The sequence below is a fragment of the Cloeon dipterum genome, chromosome 4 (assembly GCF_949628265.1).
Source record: "Cloeon dipterum chromosome 4, ieCloDipt1.1, whole genome shotgun sequence".
Classification (NCBI taxonomy): domain Eukaryota; kingdom Metazoa; phylum Arthropoda; class Insecta; order Ephemeroptera; family Baetidae; genus Cloeon; species Cloeon dipterum.
Genome location: NC_088789.1, coordinates 34663329 through 34683183, shown reverse-complemented (window position 1 = coordinate 34683183; position 19855 = coordinate 34663329). Strand labels below are relative to the sequence as shown.

The 19855-nt window shown below is 38.7% G+C and overlaps 1 protein-coding gene across 1 annotated transcript; it reads right to left on the bottom strand.

The window, feature by feature from the left end:
* Nucleotides 1-12474: 12474 nt before the first annotated feature.
* LOC135943883 (putative ankyrin repeat protein RF_0381) lies at nt 12475-15369 on the bottom strand. The gene has a single exon (XM_065490550.1). It carries the CDS (start codon nt 15367-15369, stop codon nt 12475-12477), a length of 2895 nt encoding a protein of 964 aa, XP_065346622.1.
* Between the last annotated feature and the right edge of the window lie 4486 nt (nt 15370-19855).

Sequence of the window (19855 nt, the reverse complement as noted above, 5' to 3'; positions counted from 1 at the left end):
AAAAATCATCAATTTTTGACTCCGAGAGGGCGGTGATTAATGGGATGAAGAACGAGCAGGGCAACCCGATTTAAAATTACCCAACGCCGGAGGAAGGAGTATTTTGTGCTAGGAGAAAAAATTAATCTCGCCATTTGATAAATAATTCAATTTGATTACTTTTATTTTTATCAAACCACCTGAAAGCTTTTAATTGCATCTAAAAATACCTGGTAAATAAATAAAGTAATTTAAAAGATAAAATTAAATTTTCACAATCAAGAAGCGAAAAGGCGTTTGGCAAAAAGTTTGTTGGGTCTACAAACATGGATTGTTCCCATACAGAGCAATAAATTGAAAATTATTTGAATTGTTGGATGCAATGAAGCAGTTGGTAAATAAAATAGAGCAGATCCCCACAGGTGAGGAAAGCGGAATCCAGTTTTTCACTCGGGGCCAGACATATTTTAATAACCAGAACAGGACCGCAGTTTCAACAAGATATTTTTCCAGTTTTTCCTTTTTCAAATAATAGAAACAAATTATGCCATATAAAACTGCCATTGTTAGACTCGTCTGGACCTCTCCTAAGCGCAGGCAAAGTGCGTAGGCCGCAGACTGCGTGTGCTGCGCCTCCAGTTGGATTGGAGCGGCGTCTCGTTCGCTTCACCTCCTCCAATCACCGCCCAAATTCTTCAATTTGCAATCGGCTTTCAAGGGCAAAGGTAAGGTCCGCCATTTTTAATTTAGGTTTTCAGATAACTTAAAATTTGTTACGACGACTATAGTTGAAATTTTATTTATTTTAAATTTGAAAAATAATTTATTTGATGAACCTCCCAATAACAAATAAAATAAAATTAAAATAATTTGACTGTTTTCTTTCGCATATCGCATCGCTTTTTATCGAGAAGACTTGAACTCAAAAGTGGACAACAACTATGTAGATATTCTTCCTGATCAATCTCAAAATTTTAATCTGTTTCTTATTTTTTCAAACTTCCTCCTCACTTTTGATAATTGACAGCTTTTTTATAGCAGCAGAAAGAATGTTCTTGATAATGGCTCAAATGTAATTTTTGCCCAGCGCTGCACTTTCTTTTCTGCTTTATTGGAAATTTTAAAAAAAAAACACTAAAAACGTAAAAGGACGAGATAAATTTCTTTCACTCAAGTGGAAACAATTTTTTTCTTAATTTCCTGTCCACATTTGTAAAAAAAAAAGGAAGAGAAAATGCAGAGCTGGACCGCGGCGACGGCGAGCAGAAGCAGATATTCAGACTTTTCCTCCTTTGGCTCTCAGCGTGCAGCTGTTTTTCAAGGCAGTTGCGCCGCAACTTTATTAATTTCGCTAGATGCGCAGGCGAGAAGCAACGACGAGCTCGAGGGATGGCTCGGCGACCAACACACCGCTTGAAAGCTGCAATTTGCGGAGTCGGCGGAGTGGAGGCTGGCAGTCGGCACGAGAGAAAAAGGAGCAGAGAAGCGGCGGCCGCGCGGACGACAGGCCGGAGAGGCGAACAAAGTTCTCACACAGCAGTGTCGTGCGATCAATTAATTTAATGGGCAGTAGTTCGAGTTGATTTTTTTTTATTTTCGCCTCGCCCAAGGTTTTACGGTTTAGATTTTTATTTTGGAAACGAAATGGAAAATGATCTCGATTCGATAAGAGAATTAAGGCGCCAAAAGGTTAATTGATGAGAACTCTTTGTGTCTGCTTTCCGCCTGGCAACAGAAAAGCTTCTTTTGCAGCGGTGAAACTAAATAGAGATTAATAAAACTAGATTAAACGTGACGAAATTGTGAATTGAATGCGAGCAAAGCACAAAAAGAATTTGTCGAATCTAAGGGTGCAATTTTCAGGGTTGCGGCAGTGCTGATTGATGGCGCGTTGGGCTTGGAAATTGGAAATGAAAGAGGAAAGAAGCGACTCGCGATCGGCGGGTGAGCAGCTGCAGCAGCACGAGAGACGCCGCAGCGGCTCACGCGCCCACCGCCGCTTTTGCCTCGCGCGAGAAATAAATAAAGTTGGAAAAATTGATTAATTTTAAAACCCAAATTTGATGATATTTTTATTCGTAAGTTTTACCTGGCATAATCAAATATTTCCAGATTTTAGCTCGTTTCACCGACCGAATAGTTATACAAATAAATAATTTATCACATTTTAACATGGAAATTTTTCTTTTCAAATTCTGAAAACACATCTCAAATCTCAACAGTCTCGTCTCGCTCAATTTCTTGATAAAAACGAGAGCGAAACCGGCTTGCTTTGTCTCATTTGGAGCCAAAAATAAATTAAAAGGGTTGCCAACACTCACCTTTGAAGAAAAGCCTGCTGCAGAGTCAGCCTCCAAAGTGCGTCTCCACTCCACCGCTGAGAAGGGAAAAGATCGATTCCGCAGGACTAGTGACAGGTTAGTAACATTCATCGCTTTTTTTTTTTGCTCTTTTTATCCCTGTCCGAGGACCGGAGGACCGGGAAGGGCGCGCACTGCACTAGCACGAATGCTGAAACCCGGGTCCCAATAACACCGCGAACGGATAACATGGGCGCACCAGGCCCACTAAAGGGCCACTTGCCTCCGCACCGAGGACTGCATTGAAACGCTAGACATTTGTCCCGTGAAGCCAAATCACGCATGCTGGAAAGGTGCAAACCAGCAAGTAGCGAGTCGGCGCCGGTGCGCCTCCCAGCCCGTTGAGCAATTTGAGCAATTCGAGTCACTAAACTAACCACTTTTTGCCATTTCTGACATTGGGTAGCCAGTATTAGATCCCCCAACTGCTCAAATACCTCTCATTGCTTTGACACTCCTGAGAGTGCCTTAACAATGCGAGCCAACGGGCTGGTCAATCCCACTCGCAATTTCCAGCCGAAAATAACCAAAATCAAGCTTTAATTTATTACCATTTGCTCTTAAAATGTTAACGTCCGAGTTTAATCTTGCTCTTTTGGGTTTATTTTATTTTTATTGATCATCTCTCTAAAAATAAAACTGCTGTGCCAATAGCCAAGATTAAAGGGGATTTTAAATAAAATAAAGCAGAGTTTAATCTTCATTTTAATAAATTAATGCAGAAATTTCGAATAATTCAGTCTAGCCAGCCTGTTGAAATACAGATGATTTTGCACCTTGCGCCGCCGCATTTCCTGCAGAAAAAAAGACTAATCCGCAATTTCCACTCGTGTGCTGAAACGATTCCTCCTGCAAAACTTTGCAAAAAATTAAGACTCTTTTATTTGTGCAGGGATTCTCAAATTTTATTCCCTCACTTATTGCAAATTATTTAAATTAAAATCTGTAGTTAGTTTGTAAAAGTGGCTGTAGCGAAAGGGAGTGTTGAAGCAGCCCAGAACCTGCTGTTTGATTAATTTTTCGTTAAAATTAAATAAAGTGGGTTGAAAAGAAAGAAAAATCGAGGTTTTCGTCAGCCAACACTGTGAATGCATTTATTTGAGCAGTGGAGAAGGGGTGGGAGTGGAGGGGGCGAATCGCAGGCAATGGCTAGACGTTGATTTGGAAGGTGGTGTCCCTGAAGGTGGCACTCGGCCTCGCTCGCAATCAGCTGGTGGCGCGAGTCTGAGAAGCAGCCTGACGCCACAACACTGCAACAAAAGTCCAATTAAATTACCCTGAAACTTTGCGGGGACAGAGATGGCGTTAAAAATATCCTTCAGGGTATATAATTTAAACGGAATATTGTTTAAAATGTAAAGATATTAAATTTGAAACAATTATTTACAAACTTTTAAATTTTTACCTTGATGTCAGGTTGAGTACCTCTTAACTGGAAGGTAAATGAATTTGGGAGAGCATACCTGAAGGCGTTCTCTTGAGTGTGGCTGCTGGTGCGCACCTGGCCCTTGCGCCGAGGGTTCGACTTAAGACCGCCTCTTGAGACCGACGTCTCGGACGACGAGGCTGCTGTGAAGCGCTGCCCAGGTTGTCCTTTTCTCCGCACCTTGCTCTACCTCCTGCTTCTGCCAATCAATGGCAACCCTCGTCAGGTCAGCGACCTCCTCGCGCAACAGGTGTCTGCAAATTAAAAATATTTTTCAGGCTCGATTTTTAATTTTCTTTCTAAATTACGCTATTTTGGCCAAATTAACAACTGATAAATCCAGTTTTCGATTACTTAGAAAACTGAAAACTAGCTTGGCCAAATAAAAGCGCCCTGGGAAGGTTTCAAACCTGTCAGGTTGTCATGGAAAATTCAATTGAAAGTTAAAAATCGATAATTTTTTCCACATCCAAATCTACCAAATTTGCGTTTTCAGTCCTTAATCAAAGGGTTCCTGAGAAAAATAAAGGATGAAATTGTGGTTAAAAAGGTAATATGGACCCTGATATCAGATTAATATGATTTTGAAGCAACTAGATGCATTTATTTAATTAAAATATTATTTTCAAATATGCTAAAGACGACACTTTTGCCATTTTTAATTTTTAATAAACCAAATTTTTTCCTCTGATACAAATATAGAAATATTCTCACCTATACCTTTCCGACCTGAGGCTGGGGCTGGACGTGTGCCGACAGCGGCGCCAACCTGGCCACCTGGACCGTCTCCTCGCCAGCCGAATTATTCATACTTTCCGCGCTCCTCCAGACGAACCTGAATTTTATTTTTAAAAATTATACGTGAAAATTCAGGGTCAGGGTGAAACGCACCTTTGAGAGTATTGAGAGACCTGGCGCCACCAGAGGGAAGGGAAAGCCGCTGACCTACGGCCACCGGCAGCAATTGCTCGCGGTACTCAAGGCACCACCTGAAAAGGTCGAAAATTAATTATTTTAAGGAATAATTGGAATGCCCGGAGAGATTCGAACCTGGTAAAAATTTTATTCCTTCTTTAAAAAAATAATTCCATTTAGTTTGCTCGTTTTTAAGTTAAATAAAATTTAAAATAATGCGAAAATTTAAATTTTTTAAAAAATTTCTCTTTGAAATGCACGAGCTTTCTCAATTCTAATCGCAGTGGAGCTAATGAGCCACCACGCAGCCCTGAATCAGTTCCTAGGTGCGCCCTGAAGGGTCGAAAGGCCCTTTAAACCTCTGCAGGAACCAATTTATGATTTTTTGTACCTTTGCAAAGCGATTCCGCAGTTCTCGAGCGCCTTTTTGCACTTTCTGGACGTGTCGCCGCTCTTTTTCCGCAGCTTTCCGAGCACCGCCTTGTTCGGCGGCGCCGACAGCGGCGCCGACGAGTGCAACAGCCGCTGCATCCCTCTGCAAAACGCGAGAAACGAGCCAAATCTGCGCAATCCGCGAGACGTAAACACAAACAAGGGCTTAATCAGCTGCTCTGCTGGCCGCGAAGAAGAAAAAGGGAGTGGGCGTGAGAGGTGCTGCCCTCGCGTGGCAACGGCGAGAGTTATCTGCAGCTTGGCAAGAACTGTGACGTCATGCAATTCAATCAGTTTAGGCGCGAAAACCACGTTTGTTACTAAGCATGTATGGCGGCAGTAGTTGCGTGTCGATCGCGTCGTTTTCTAAAAAGAAAATAAATAGTAATTAAGATTGAGTCGTATAAATTAAATAAAAATAACGTCGAGAATCAAACGTTGCACCATTTTTTAAGTTGTGAGTCTAGGAAATTAAATCATTCATAGAAAAGCGTGTGTCACTCGCAGCTCGCAGACCAAAGGCAGATTAAAATTTTTTATTTATTAATCAAACTAATACTGAATGAGCTTTAATGATGGTTTTCTTCATTTTGAAAATAATTTCCACATTGAATTTAATTAAAATTCAGTTTAAATCTAAGCATGGAACGTGCCAGCACATGAGTTTGTAAAAAATGAGCGGACGAAAAGCAAATTTCCTTGCGAGCCACATTTTTTGGTGGACACACACCTGCTTTTCATGAACCAAAAGACGAGAAATTCGAGGGAATTCGTGCATCAATCTTATTTTATCAATTTTATCTGGTTGCTTGTTATTTTTCAATTAAGAGCGTAGTTTGGAGAAGTAGTAGAAATATTTATTTGCTCAACTGCGACGCGCAATTATATGTAGTAAACCAAAGGGTTAAACCGGCAAAGAGATGCTTTTTAAAGAGGCGAGAATCGTCGCAGTAGAATAATTACATGAAAATGCGGCTGCGATTGCATTCCGTCTTGTTTTTTTAGACGAGGGGCCAAAAGAGGGAAGTTGATTAGCTAGCGCACACTCGCGCGCAGCCTGTTCGCCACTAGCCGGACAAACGACGAAAAGTCTCACTCTTCTCTGTTTCTCTTCGCTGACTGGAAGCAGGAGAGAAAAGGAGGCAGGAGCACCTTTTAGTTCCGAGCGAGAGCCAAAGAAGAAGGAGAGACGGACGAGCTGCACCTTTCCCACTCACGCAATCACCAGTTTTGGTAAGTTTTCCGGCATTTCTATCTCCTTGCCGGATCAGAATTATTTTTAATTACGCGCACAGCCAGAAAGAACCAAAAAGATTGATTTTTTAACAGGATTCCCGCGGTGCAACCAAAATTTCGGCTCAAATATAGTTTCCAAGGCCGCGTGATTTTTAAAAGCATTGCATTATTCTAATAATATTTTATTTCAGAAGCTATATCTCGGCTGTGCACTTGGCGTGTGTGCCGGAGCAACACAGCGCCGAGAGAGTCGAGAGACGCAGGGCAACAAACAAAACACTGTCTTAATTGGCCGCTCCTCCCGCTGGCTCGCCTCTCGCCGCAGCACTGATTGTGAGCTTTTTATTCTTTGCCTCCAGCGCCCGTGTGCGCTTTGCAGCTCGCCGCGAGTGCAAAATCTGCATCGAGTAACTCAGAAAAAGCCAAAAAGCGATTGCACTGGCAAAAATACGTACGAGCAGCCCTGAGGTCACGCGACCTGAGGAAGGTCGGTCGCAGGCGATGGTGAAAACTATCGTCAAATGAGCTCGAAATCGCTGAAAATTTATAAAAAAACAAACTCCGGGACCGATCTCAGGGTTCGTTAACCTGAAAAAGGTCGTCAGGGTGCGTCTCTTGAAATGCCTCGTTGAGATGATTCTTTTGAGGCCTCGTGAGTTGAAATCCATTGATCTGTTGAATTGTTACAAAAATAAAACTATTTCCGTGTGTGCACTTGCTGAGCCGCAAAAGCCAAAAATCAGAAACAGAAACCGAATTTTAATTTTCCTACGGCCGCCAGAAAGCTCAAAATCGGTTTCCACACCGATGTCGGGCCTGCGTGTGCAATGAAACAGCAAGGATCGCGATACCGGTCCATTCACGAAAAAATTGGCGAATTTTCCATTTCGGCGTGGCTCAAGTGCGAACACCAGAGTTTTCAAATTTCAAACTGAAACGACGACAAAAACGCTGTGAATTATCAAAAAGTGAGGAAGAAGTTTGAAAAAATAAGAAACAGATTAAAATTTTGAGATTGATCAGGAAGAATATCTACATAGTTGTTGTCCACTTTTGAGTTCAAGTCTTCTCGATAAAAAGCGATGCGATATGCGAAAGAAAACAGTCAAATTATTTTAATTTTATTTTATTTGTTATTGGGAGGTTCATCAAATAAATTATTTTTCAAATTTAAAATAAATAAAATTTCAACTATAGTCGTCGTAACAAATTTTAAGTTATCTGAAAACCTAAATTAAAAATGGCGGACCTTACCTTTGCCCTTGAAAGCCGATTGCAAATTGAAGAATTTGGGCGGTGATTGGAGGAGGTGAAGCGAACGAGACGCCGCTCCAATCCAACTGGAGGCGCAGCACACGCAGTCTGCGGCCTACGCACTTTGCCTGCGCTTAGGAGAGGTCCAGACGAGTCTAACAATGGCAGTTTTATATGGCATAATTTGTTTCTATTATTTGAAAAAGGAAAAACTGGAAAAATATCTTGTTGAAACTGCGGTCCTGTTCTGGTTATTAAAATATGTCTGGCCCCGAGTGAAAAACTGGATTCCGCTTTCCTCACCTGTGGGGATCTGCTCTATTTTATTTACCAACTGCTTCATTGCATCCAACAATTCAAATAATTTTCAATTTATTGCTCTGTATGGGAACAATCCATGTTTGTAGACCCAACAAACTTTTTGCCAAACGCCTTTTCGCTTCTTGATTGTGAAAATTTAATTTTATCTTTTAAATTACTTTATTTATTTACCAGGTATTTTTAGATGCAATTAAAAGCTTTCAGGTGGTTTGATAAAAATAAAAGTAATCAAATTGAATTATTTATCAAATGGCGAGATTAATTTTTTCTCCTAGCACAAAATACTCCTTCCTCCGGCGTTGGGTAATTTTAAATCGGGTTGCCCTGCTCGTTCTTCATCCCATTAATCACCGCCCTCTCGGAGTCAAAAATTGATGATTTTTGTTCATTATCGGACTGCCGGCTGTCCGTTATTTCTACTTGTTTAAATTTATTTATCACTAAAATGCGCAATAAAAGCCTTTTTCGTCGCTGCTTTTTCTTCCAGCTGCCAGCCGCTTCACTGTTCCCTTTTTTTATCTTGAAAACTGCCACCCTCCACTCTGATAACGCAAAAGCGGCCTTGACACTCAACTTCTCTCCAATCAGCAGCCAAAATCAAACAAGACTAACCGGCTTCTAATTTTTTTCACATCAAAACAATTTGATCAAAAAGGGAGTAACTGCTTTTTCTCCGATAGTTGCTTTCTTAATTTATTAAAAAAATATTTTGTCATCTCAGCGGAGCCCAATTTTCATTCAGAAAATTGTTTAATCTGATTTTTCAAATGTATCATAACATAAAATTATTGCATGGTTTGGATCTTGACGATTTTTCTATTTAATTTTTACGACTGGTCCTTGCTTTTTCCGGCTTTTTCTTCTCTTTTTGTCGAAAATTGCGCGATCGAAGCGAAACTCCAAAGAAAAAACGTGGTTTTCGCGCCCAAAGTTGTTGGAATTGGGAGACTAAATAATATAGTTCTTGCACGCCACGCATCAAAAAACTGTGGCAGTTGCTATGCGAGGGCAGCACCTCCCTCACCGAGTGCTTTTTTGGCTTCAGGCGTCGGCGTTGTCTAGCCATTGTCTGTGATTCACCCTTTCCCCTCCCTCCCTCCCCTACTCAAAAAATATTTATTCACTGCGTTGACTGACCAAAAAATCTCGACTTTTCATTCTTTTCAACCAACGTTTCGTACTATGATTTGGAGCAAAAAATAGTCAAACAGCAGGTTCTTGGCTGCGCTGCTTCAACACTCTTTCTCAATAATTACAGATTTGACATTTGTTGGTGCGAATTGTTGCAGTATTTGGAAATAAAATTTGAGAATAGCTACAAAAGGAATCGCTTCAGCACATCAGTGGAAGTAACGACTTATTGTTAGTCTTTTGATTTGCCAAGAAAAGTGGAGCTGCAACCTAAAAAATCGGCAGGCTAGTTCAAACTGAATTATTTGCAGCTTGTGCATTTTTATTTAATTGAAGAATCTACGTATTTTTTAAACAAATCAAACGCCTATTTTATTTTTATATGCCTTAATTCTTGGCTGGCACACGGAAGTTTAATTTGAAAAGATAATAATCGGAAAAAAGACTAAGAGGAAAATAAAAAATCAATTCTAGAGCACGTTAAAAATTCAAAATTTTTTTAGAAAAACTGCTGGAACTTTCCCATTGTAATAAGTCAATACTAATAAATTAAGCCTTTGTCTAGATTGCGTAATGCGTAATTTATCAAGTTTGCAGACGACAGTAAGCTGCACAATCTGGTTTTAAGTTGTACTTTGTAACCTATTTCCATGCTTAATTAACTGTAAAGTAATTTATATATTTTTAAAATTTGATATAACGCGATTAAAAATAAGATCACCAAAAGTGCAAACATAATTTTAAAAATTAATTAAAAAATGTCTCGGATTTGCAAGGAAACGGAATTTTTTATGCAATTTTGTAACATCAGCACGGAGCGAGCAGAAAATTTAAGAAATAATTAAGACTTGAATTAAATTTAAATACCCGTATTTCGATCAAGATAAGTTCAATTTCGCTAGTTGGTACTTTGATTTTATTTTAACATTGATTAAGCCTGCTACAAATTTATTTCAATAATTACATGCATGGGAGCTCTTCAGCTTTATGGTTAATTATTGCATTCTATGAATTAAAATGTCACCTGGGAATGACGGTGAAATTGTTGCAGCTTGATTTTGGTGATTTTTCCTAGATATTTAAAGTAAAAGTGTTACTAACCTGTCGCTAGTCCTGGAATTGATCTTTTCCCTTCTCAGAGGTGGAGACGCACATTGGAGGCCGACTGGAGCTGGCTTTTCTTCAAGGGTTGTCAAAGTTTAAAGGGTTGTGTTCTTGACATGCCTTTTTGCTCTCGTTTTTAACAAGAAATTGAGCTAACTTCGATAACTAGAATGCGAAATTCGCTCTCTTTATTTGATCAGAGCTTTGAATAAGTTCATCATTTGCTTTATTTTCTCTCACAATTAGACAGTAAAAATTATTAATCTTAATTCAAGTTATTGTGAATTATTGGAAATAATGAAAATCTGAAATCGTTGTTTATTTTAAATCGAGTCTATAGCAAAAATGTAAGTTTATGCTTTCCTCAACATTTCCCCGAGTCCTGAAAAGTCTCGGATTGTCTGTTATTTTTAAGCGCGTCTCGAATTTTTTGTAAGCTTTCGCGTTGCCCCACAACAAGTGCGACACGAGACGAATAAAAGGCTAATTTAGAAATAAATGTCAGCGGAATCTGTCACTTATTCACGGCGCCGCTGTTGGCGCCACCGAGCAACGTTTAGAATTGTTTAGAATTGTTGAGAATAATTTATTCATAAGCAGACTGCTAAATTCAGCACGAGAAAAATAAAAAAAATTGGACAGCCGTCTGTATATCTGCTTTCATTTATGGCTTATGGCGTTTACTTAAAAAAATACTTAAATTCACCAAATACGTGCTAATTTTTTTTATCAATTTTAAATGTATTCAGGAGTTTAAAGCTAGGAGAAAATATATGGAAGGCCTGAAGATCGTGCCATTAGAATGAAGGAGTTAATTTTATTTCAGGCAAGAAATAAATTAAGGTAAATATGAATTAAATTAAAACTCGCTTTAGACAAAGTCCAACGTTGCTCTAATCTTTTTAATTTTGGTCGGTTTCAGCACTGGCAAATAATATTTTTCAAATATCGGTATAATTAAAATAAAATTCCGTTTTCTTAATTGCAAGAAACGCGTATTGAAATGAACTTACTCGACTTGAAGCACAGGAATGGCCCTCCGCATCCGCTGTTTTCGCTGATCCGAAGCACGAGCAGCAAAATCCTCTGGCACCGCGCAAGAGACAAAGTGAACCATCGTCACTTTCCTATACAGTGAGGCCTCAACATTTTAGCCTATACCAACTCACCACTCCATCTGTTGCTAAACGCGAAAATCTCGAAAGGGGTTTTGCTGCAAATAAAAATAAGGAAGCAGGGATTCAAACCAAACAGTGTAGCTTGATGTTACTTTTCCTCGCGGTCAACTTTTACGGCTCTTTAACATATGTATTCAATCAATCAAACCCCAGCAGATTTTCTCGTAGGTTCAATATAGCCAAGGGCAGAGTTTGGTTTGTTCGCAAAATCTACCATTGTCTTAATCGGGCTGACGAAAAACTGCTTTTGAAATTAGCAACGTCAGTTCAGCAGCAAATAATGCACCTCTGGAATGAACTTGTCGACAAAGTGATGCAATTTTTAGGTTGGAAGCAACACCACTCGTTAACACTGGGATCTAATATTAAACTATTCATCTCGTATTTTCTTGAATTCCTCTCTTCCATCAATAATGTAATGCGATGATGGATGAAACCCCTTTTCAGGCAAACAAATCTCTGAAATTTTATTGTAAAAATCAATATATTTTAATTTTATCCGATCCAAACTGAATGGACAACAACTCCCACGCAAAAGGGTCAAGTTAGATTATCCACAGCTATTTTCACTACATTCCTAGTGGTTAGCAAAAATTATACAATTCTAACAAATCTTTTACAACAAACCAGTAAGAATACATTTTTATTTTAAACATAAGTACACAATATTTAACATAACCTGTAATACAATAAAACTAAAAATAAGATAACAGCAATTCATTTACATTTCTTAAAAAGCAACTTCTTGATCTACTAGATGGAGACAGTAATTAATTATTTATTTCTTAATGTCATATAAAAAACTCATAATAGGTTCAGCAGTACTCCAAAACTACACTTAAATGAAGTTACTTATTTTTATATACAATTGAAAAGCTCTTATGTTTTATTTAAAAGTAGTGGAAGTAAAGAATGCATGCGAAAATTTGAGCCTGTGTCATTCTGATCGAAAAGTGCAGTTTTTTGGCCATTATTCTCGACTTCGAAATTCATTGTAACGTAAAGATCGTCCTCCTCAACTTTGCCTCATTTTCTTTACGCAAATTTTTACTAACAAAATATACGATTGATTATCAATAGGTCAGAGTAATTTTTATTTAGTTCTTTGAAGAACTTAAAGGTTGATTTTCATCTGACCTTATACAACGGTGCATTGTTTGTCATTTCTAGTCCTTTTATTTACTTCGAGCAGTATTTGAACAACTTCTTTCGCTGGATTATGCTTAGCGGCGAGAAATATAGGAGTCTCTCCACGAGCATTTTCTACATTTATCTCGGCACCCTTATCAAGCAGCTTTTGGACCACTTCAGGACGTCGGTTGTGTGTAGCAGCGTAATGCAGTGCGGTCCATTTGTCATTGTTTTGTGCGTTTACTTTGGCTCCTTTTTCCAGCAAAATTTGCACTAGTTCAGGGTTTTCGTTCCACCCGGCTGCTAGGTGAAGGGCTGTTGATCCATATTTATTTTGTGAATGAATGTCGGCGCCGTTTTCCAGCAAAATTTGGACAATTTCTGAAGCTGGGTTATATCTAGCGGCAATATGCAGTGCTGTCCATTTGTCATTGTTTTGTGCGTTTACTTTTGCACCATTTTCAAGCAAAATTTTCACTATTTCAGGGTTTTTATTCCACACGGCTGCTAGGTGAAAGGCTGTTGTTCCATATTGAGTTTGTGAATTAATGTCGGCGCCGTTTTCCAGTAGCATTTGGACGATTTCTGAAGCTGGGTTATATCTAGCGGCCAGATGCAGTGCTGTCCATTTGTCATTGTCTTGTGCGTTTACTTTGGCACCTTTTTCGAGCAACATTTTCACTAGTTCAGGGTTTTTATTCCACCCGGCTGCTAGGTGCAAGGCTGTTGATCCATATTTATTTTGTGAATGAATGTCGGCGCCGTTTTCCAGCAAAATTTGGACAATTTCTGAAGCTGGGTTATCTCTAGTGGCAAAATGCAGTGCGGTCCATTTGTCATTGTTTTGTGCGTTTACTTTGGCACCATTTTCAAGCAAAATTTTCACTATTTCAGGGTTTTTATTCCACACGGCTGCTAGGTGAAAGGCTGTTGATCCATATTGAGTTTGTGAATTAATGTCGGCGCCGTTTTCCAGTAGCATTTGGACGATTTCTGAAGCTGGGTTATATCTAGCGGCCAGATGCAGTGCTGTCCATTTGTCATTGTCTTGTGCGTTTACTTTGGCACCATTTTCAAGCAAAATTTTCACTAGTTCAGGGTTTTTATTCCACCCGGCTGCTAGGTGCAAGGCTGTTGATCCATATTGAGTTTGTAAATTAATGTCGGCACCGTTTTCCAGCAACGTTTGGACAATTTCTGAAGCTGGGTTATGTCTAGTGGCAAAATGCAGTGCGGTCCATTTTTCATTGTTTTGTGCGTTTACTTTGGCACCTTTTTCGAGCAAAATTTTTACTTTTTCTGGGTTTCCATTCCATCCACTAGTTAGATGAAGTGCTGTGTTTCCTACTTCGTCTTGTGAATTAACGTCGGCGTCGTATACAATCAGCTGTTGGAACACTTCTTCTGTACCTTCGTTATTTACAGCAGCGTAATGCAGTGCTGTTCGTTTTCCATTGTTCTTTATGTTTACTTTGGCACCCTTTTCAAGCAATAAATTCACAATGTTAGGGTTTTCATTTAACATAGCAGCTAGGTGAAGAGCTGTGTTTCCATTTGAATCTTTAAAATTAACAATGTCGCCCCTATCAAGAAGTTCTTGCACTAAAACTATATCATTAGAGCAAACGGCATAGTGGAAAATTGATTTTCCATAAAAACCAATTTGATTAATTTCAATATTGTACAACAAAAGTTGTCGTGCTACTTCCCATTTTTGTGTTAAGCCTGCCAGCAGAAGTGGTGTTTCTTTAAATTCAGTTTCAGCGTTTTTGTCCGCTTCAGTGTTTTTCAAGAGCCAAATAGCGACTTCCTCGCTGCATTTGTTATCGCCAATCGCCAGGTGAAGACAATTTTCTCCATTCTTGGTTGTTTCGATCGCTAAATTGCTGTTCTTTTCGTGAACCTTCTTGACCATTTCAAGGTGCCGCAAAGCGAAGTGCAAAGCGTTTTTACCGTCTTCATCTTTTAACGAGAGATCGGGGTTGAGCAACCTGAACATTTGGCTCAAATTCTCTCGACAAATTTGCTTGAGTAATTTTACAGGGTCGCTTAATTTAGCACATTCCACAAAATCCTCTGCGTAGGTCACGTCCTTCCCCTTCTCCGTAGAAAAGAAAAGGTCGACGAACTTCCTGCACTGCGCCAATTCCTCATTGAACAAGGGAACACTTTCAGGTCCTGGGTTTTTTAAATCGTATAAAAATTTTTGTGCAGTAAGAAATTCTGCAAACGTTTGGTGAGTGAAATTGACTTGTTCATTGAAGTATGTCACAACTCCAAAAGCATTGATCTTTTCCAATTCTTCCTTTGTAACACTGCCTTCTTCGATCTTCACTCCTGTTACGAAACGAGAGGCCACCAATTGTAAGAATTTCAATGATTTTTTAATCGTCTCGTCTCCAACATCATTGCCACCGTTTTCTCTCTTCAAGCAAATTTCTACTTTTCGCCTCACTATTGTGTCAAAGATTTCGTACAAGTTTCCATCGCCGTTGTATTCGGCCAACAAATTGAGATAGAGTGGGTTTCCCAGAATATCTTTGTCTTTGAAGTTTTCCCTCAATTGATTGATATCTCTTTCATTCTTTCGTGCAACGGTCTGCAGGAACTCGATTTGCTTTGCTTCATCAAGGGGTTCGATCTCAACTATCGTCGTGTTTTTTATCCTCTCTTGAATGTGGTGCACTTCGTATGGCCTTGTTCCGACAAAGAGTGGGACTCCAGCATTATTTATTGCAATCAAAATGTTGATGATTTTTTCTCTGAAATCTGGGCAAACTTCGTCAAATCCGTCAATGAAAACAATGACTTCACTCTTCATTATCCAGTTCTTGATGTCGTCATGAAAATTGAAAGTTGTCTTAGCGAGGAATTCGATTACATTCACTTTCTTAGCTGGCATGTCAAATAAGTACCGATAATATTTTTTTAGAGGAATCAGCAGTATTTTAAACCCTTCGCCAAATTGGGTGAGTTCGTGCGCCATTTCCACGAATACAGTCGATTTTCCTGCTCCAGCAACTGAATTAAAGCACCAAAAAATGCTTTCTTCAGTTGAATCGCTCGTTGTAGAGGTAGATTCTATGTTTTTGACGGGCAGCGACTGTATTGAAGATTCAACATTGCTCAAAATGTTTGGATTTTCTACACGACTCATCGTCTTAAGCGGACTCACTATCGACTTTTTGTTTTCCTCAAACAATCGTTTGGCCTCTTTCACTAATGTATCAAAATCGATCTTTTTCTCATAAGGAGATTCCATAGAATTTATATTTCTTATCATTTGCCCCCGGGAATTTTTTGTCATTTTAAGTTTGAAATCTGGTTTTACAAATATTCTTGTCCAAGTAGGAAATTGGATGAGATATTGCAATGTAGAATTAAGAAGAACCACGTCTTCTTTGTTGGACTCACGAGTTAGCAGAGGCTCCAGAAGTTCTTGCAGGCTTTTCTCACCGATGTTTTCAAAGATTTCAATCAGCTTCTCTAATGCATCTAAGTGACAGAATTTAGTTGTCAATGCCTCAAAAACATGCAAGTACTTTATCATTACCTTCATATTTTAGAATCAATACTAGCCAGCCACTGTGGTTTGTTGCGGAGACTTGTAAATCTTTCATGGACACAGTGATCTAAATAAAAATTAAATTTATAAAAACTCATATTTTACATTAGTTTGGGTACAGCTTACATTGTCTGTTTGTGGAGCTTTCACGTTGACAACGAACAGAATTTTCGGCTTCCCTATCAATTTATCGTTTTTTGGGCCGACCAAACTGCGTAGGATGTCCGATATTGGAATATCTTGACCCTTTTGCACGCGCACGCAAACCTCCTTGTGTTCGTTTTCACACACAGGGCCCAATATGCAGGTCATTATGCAGCCAACGTCCGGTTCCAACTCGGCCACTGCAAAACCAGCATTAATCCATTTTGAGCTCTTACATTTTGTTTAATTTTGATACTGACCCATCTTAAAATAGAAATCCATTGATGTCCCGCTCAGTATCCAGTCTCTAATTTCGAAGTCTAGTTTGCGAAGAACCCTTTTCATTTCTTGCACTTGTTTGCCTTGGACCACGGATAAAATGAAACCTTTACGACCCCTGATATTATGTTCTTCATCCGATTTCCAGGAGAAATTTGCAGACATTCGTTCATTTGAGACTTTGCTCAAATTAGGTGTCGAGGAATCATGGTTGGAGATAGGTTGTGCTGTGATTTTTGCCCTGAAAAAAAGCTCTCAATTAACTGTTATACTGTTTGCTAGAGTCTTAAGATTATTTTTTCGAGTCAACTAGGATTTCTTTTGTTTCAATTAAATTCGCTATATTTACTAACTTTGAGATTATGAATTTTCTGTCCTGCTGAAACATTTTGAGCTCTGGTGTCTGCCCCAATGGAATGTTTTTTTCAAAGGTTGTGAAAGTGCGTGACGTTTGATGCATTCGATTCTGAACAATTGTGAAGAATTTCAACAAGGACTCATCATTAGCTTCGTTCAGTCTTGTGCAGATGTTTCTAACAAACCATGAACCTTTTTCATCAGTGTTCGCTAATGTCGCTGCAACAATATTAAATTAAAGAATAAACATAACGAAAGTGCAATCGTTGCCGTTAAAAATTACTTTCTACTGTCGAATAGAACACGATATAGTTGTGCATTCCTGGGCGAGTGGAAATTCTACACGAATTCTTGTTTTCATAGTCTTTGTATGATTTCTTTAAGTCAAACTTTGAATCATCCAATTTCCCCCGACATGACTGAAACAAAAATGAATATTTTTATATTTTATGATTCCCACATTTTACCATGTTAATTATAGAAGAAATTGTGTTTTCGAAACTTACCCCAAAATTCACGATTTTCAAACATTTGTCAAATCTCTGTAGCTTCTGTAATGAGTCAAAGACTTCATCTGTTGTGAAATATTCGCGTTCATTGGTTTCACTTTTGACGTGGTCGGTCCATATTATTCCATTTTCAGACCCATGAGAGAGAATGAAAAGCATGAAAACAGAGGGCACTTCATCTGAAAAAAAATATTATCATTCATTTTGAAGGATTTTAATTTGAACGTGTTTTACCTTGTACGTTGAACATCTGCAAAAGCTTTTCTTGGTCGCCAAGAAGTTGGAGCAAAGTCTTTTTGCCCGGTGACGGAAAGTTACGGAAATTGCAATTCCGGTTTTTCCCGAAGGAAGTCTTGAGGTTTTCTACGTCACAGGCGTCTCCCTTTCGGAAATACGTAGGATTGTTTTTGAACTCGTAGTGAATGACCAGGACACAAACACTTGAAAGAGCGATATTAGTTTTTAATTAGATCATAGCTCTGGATAATTACTTGTCTGCGTTTTGTCTGGTGACACGTCCATCTATTTCAGATTCAAAAAATCCAAGATTTGCTACGCCTTCAGGCCGAATGTGTGAATCGTCTGGAAAAAATGAAGAGCCATTATTTCCCCTTTCTTCTTCATTTAATCAATTTGTGATAACGATATCAACCTCCACTTAAATTTTGCTCCAAATGCAAAATTGATAATTTATGCCGATGACCTTGTTTTGCTCTTTTACTGCTTAGATGATCTGAGTGTTTTCGTGCATTGTTTGACAATTTACCTTAGCAAACGTGAATTCAAATTTATTATGACCAAATGTTAATTTTAAAATTCAGGAACAAAGGTCATATTAAAGAAGAGTTAGATTCAAAATTTTGTTTATTTACCCATTGATGATGATGATGATGATAACAAATGAGAATATTGAATTTGTTAGAGAACTATCGTATTTGAGTGTCACTTTTCCATCCTCAGGCCTTTCTTTTAACAAATACGTGGTTAAGAAATTAAGAGCCGCAATTTTCGCTATGCCTCAAATTTAAAAAAAAAATCTCCAAGTCATCTTTCAGTACAGCATGAAAGCTTTTCAACTTAGCCATAGTACCTATTACTAGTTACAGCAAACAAGCAATCTGACCAAATCTTACTTTGACCGACTTAAATAAGTTAGAATTTGCCAAATCTCGTTTTGTCAAAAAAGCCTTAGCTTTGTCAAAATTCTTGAAATCAAGACACTTGCATACGAGCTAGCTGACATTAACTTTGTTTTTAATGATCTGCATTAAAGTTTTCACTTCTAGAGACTGCTGCTTTTAATTAATTAATTAATTAAAAACAGACTTTTCAAGCTCTCCCAGATCGATGTAGGGATTTTTATGACACTCCGGTAATGGGCGATAGAACAGGGGCAATCATGGCTGGAAAAATGCCTGTTTTCCAAATAGACATTTTTTCTCCAAGGCACACTTGCCACGACTATCACTATGTTTACTGTACAGGTAGTAATATCATAATAAGACCGGGCCGGTATTGATTGTAAATGCGTGTTTTGTTATGAATAGGTGAATTTCTATCATTTTTTTAAATACGAGAAGGTCCCATTTACTCTGATTTGTGCAAGTAAACTGTAAATTTATTATATTCATTTCTGTAATGGGTGTTTGGTTAAATAAATATAATATTATTTCCACAGAACTCAAGTAATGCCGGAGGTTGAAATCTTATTAGTAAACACGCATCAATGAGAAATTACCTCTTTCGTCATTCTCGGAGACATCATGCGACTCGATCGGATCTTCCATTACAATATCTTTGTCCTCTGATGACAGAACGAAAGGAGTTGCTCCTGTAGGAACATTTTTAGGTGTAGAGTTTGGCTCTTCCAAGCATTTTGAGGGCGCTGAGAAATCCTTATTTTTCGTTGGCTGATAGGATTCGCTACTCCCGAATTGCACGTTTTGCTGAAACATTGTCGTTGAAAATTATGTTTTATTTATAATTTTTTCTGAAGTTTCCGATACTAGATATCAAGATATACTTTTGATAATAGTGGTTTTAAAGAAATTAAACTCTTGACGTACCTGGTGCGGCTGGTCGTGTTGTTGACTTCCTGAAGCGTCAGAAAAATCCAAACGTTTGTAATTCTTTGGAACTTTGATGTTGCACGTTTGAACGAACACTTGCAGTTCTTCGACGGAGGAAGCAGTGGCAAGAACGAGACATTCTTTGTGATCTGCCTCGGTCAGCAAGTGCTCGAAATCTTTGTCAGTTTTGTGGCTTTGGTCCAGGAAAGACCCATCGTCAGGGTCTACCTCCAAAGATTCATGCCATGCTGATTGCAACACAGCTCCCCAGAAATGTTGTCCAAGAGTGTCCCAAGCAACTCCTGGATTCGAATGTCTTGATTTTGGTCTTGGATTCAAATACTCTGATGGTACAATGAAGTAATGTAATCTGGTGTTCGCGTCCAGACAGTAAGCGAAATAATTTCCTTCTGTTTCCATCTTACTGGGATGACTACAACATCGTTTTCAGTAGCTGCTATATTT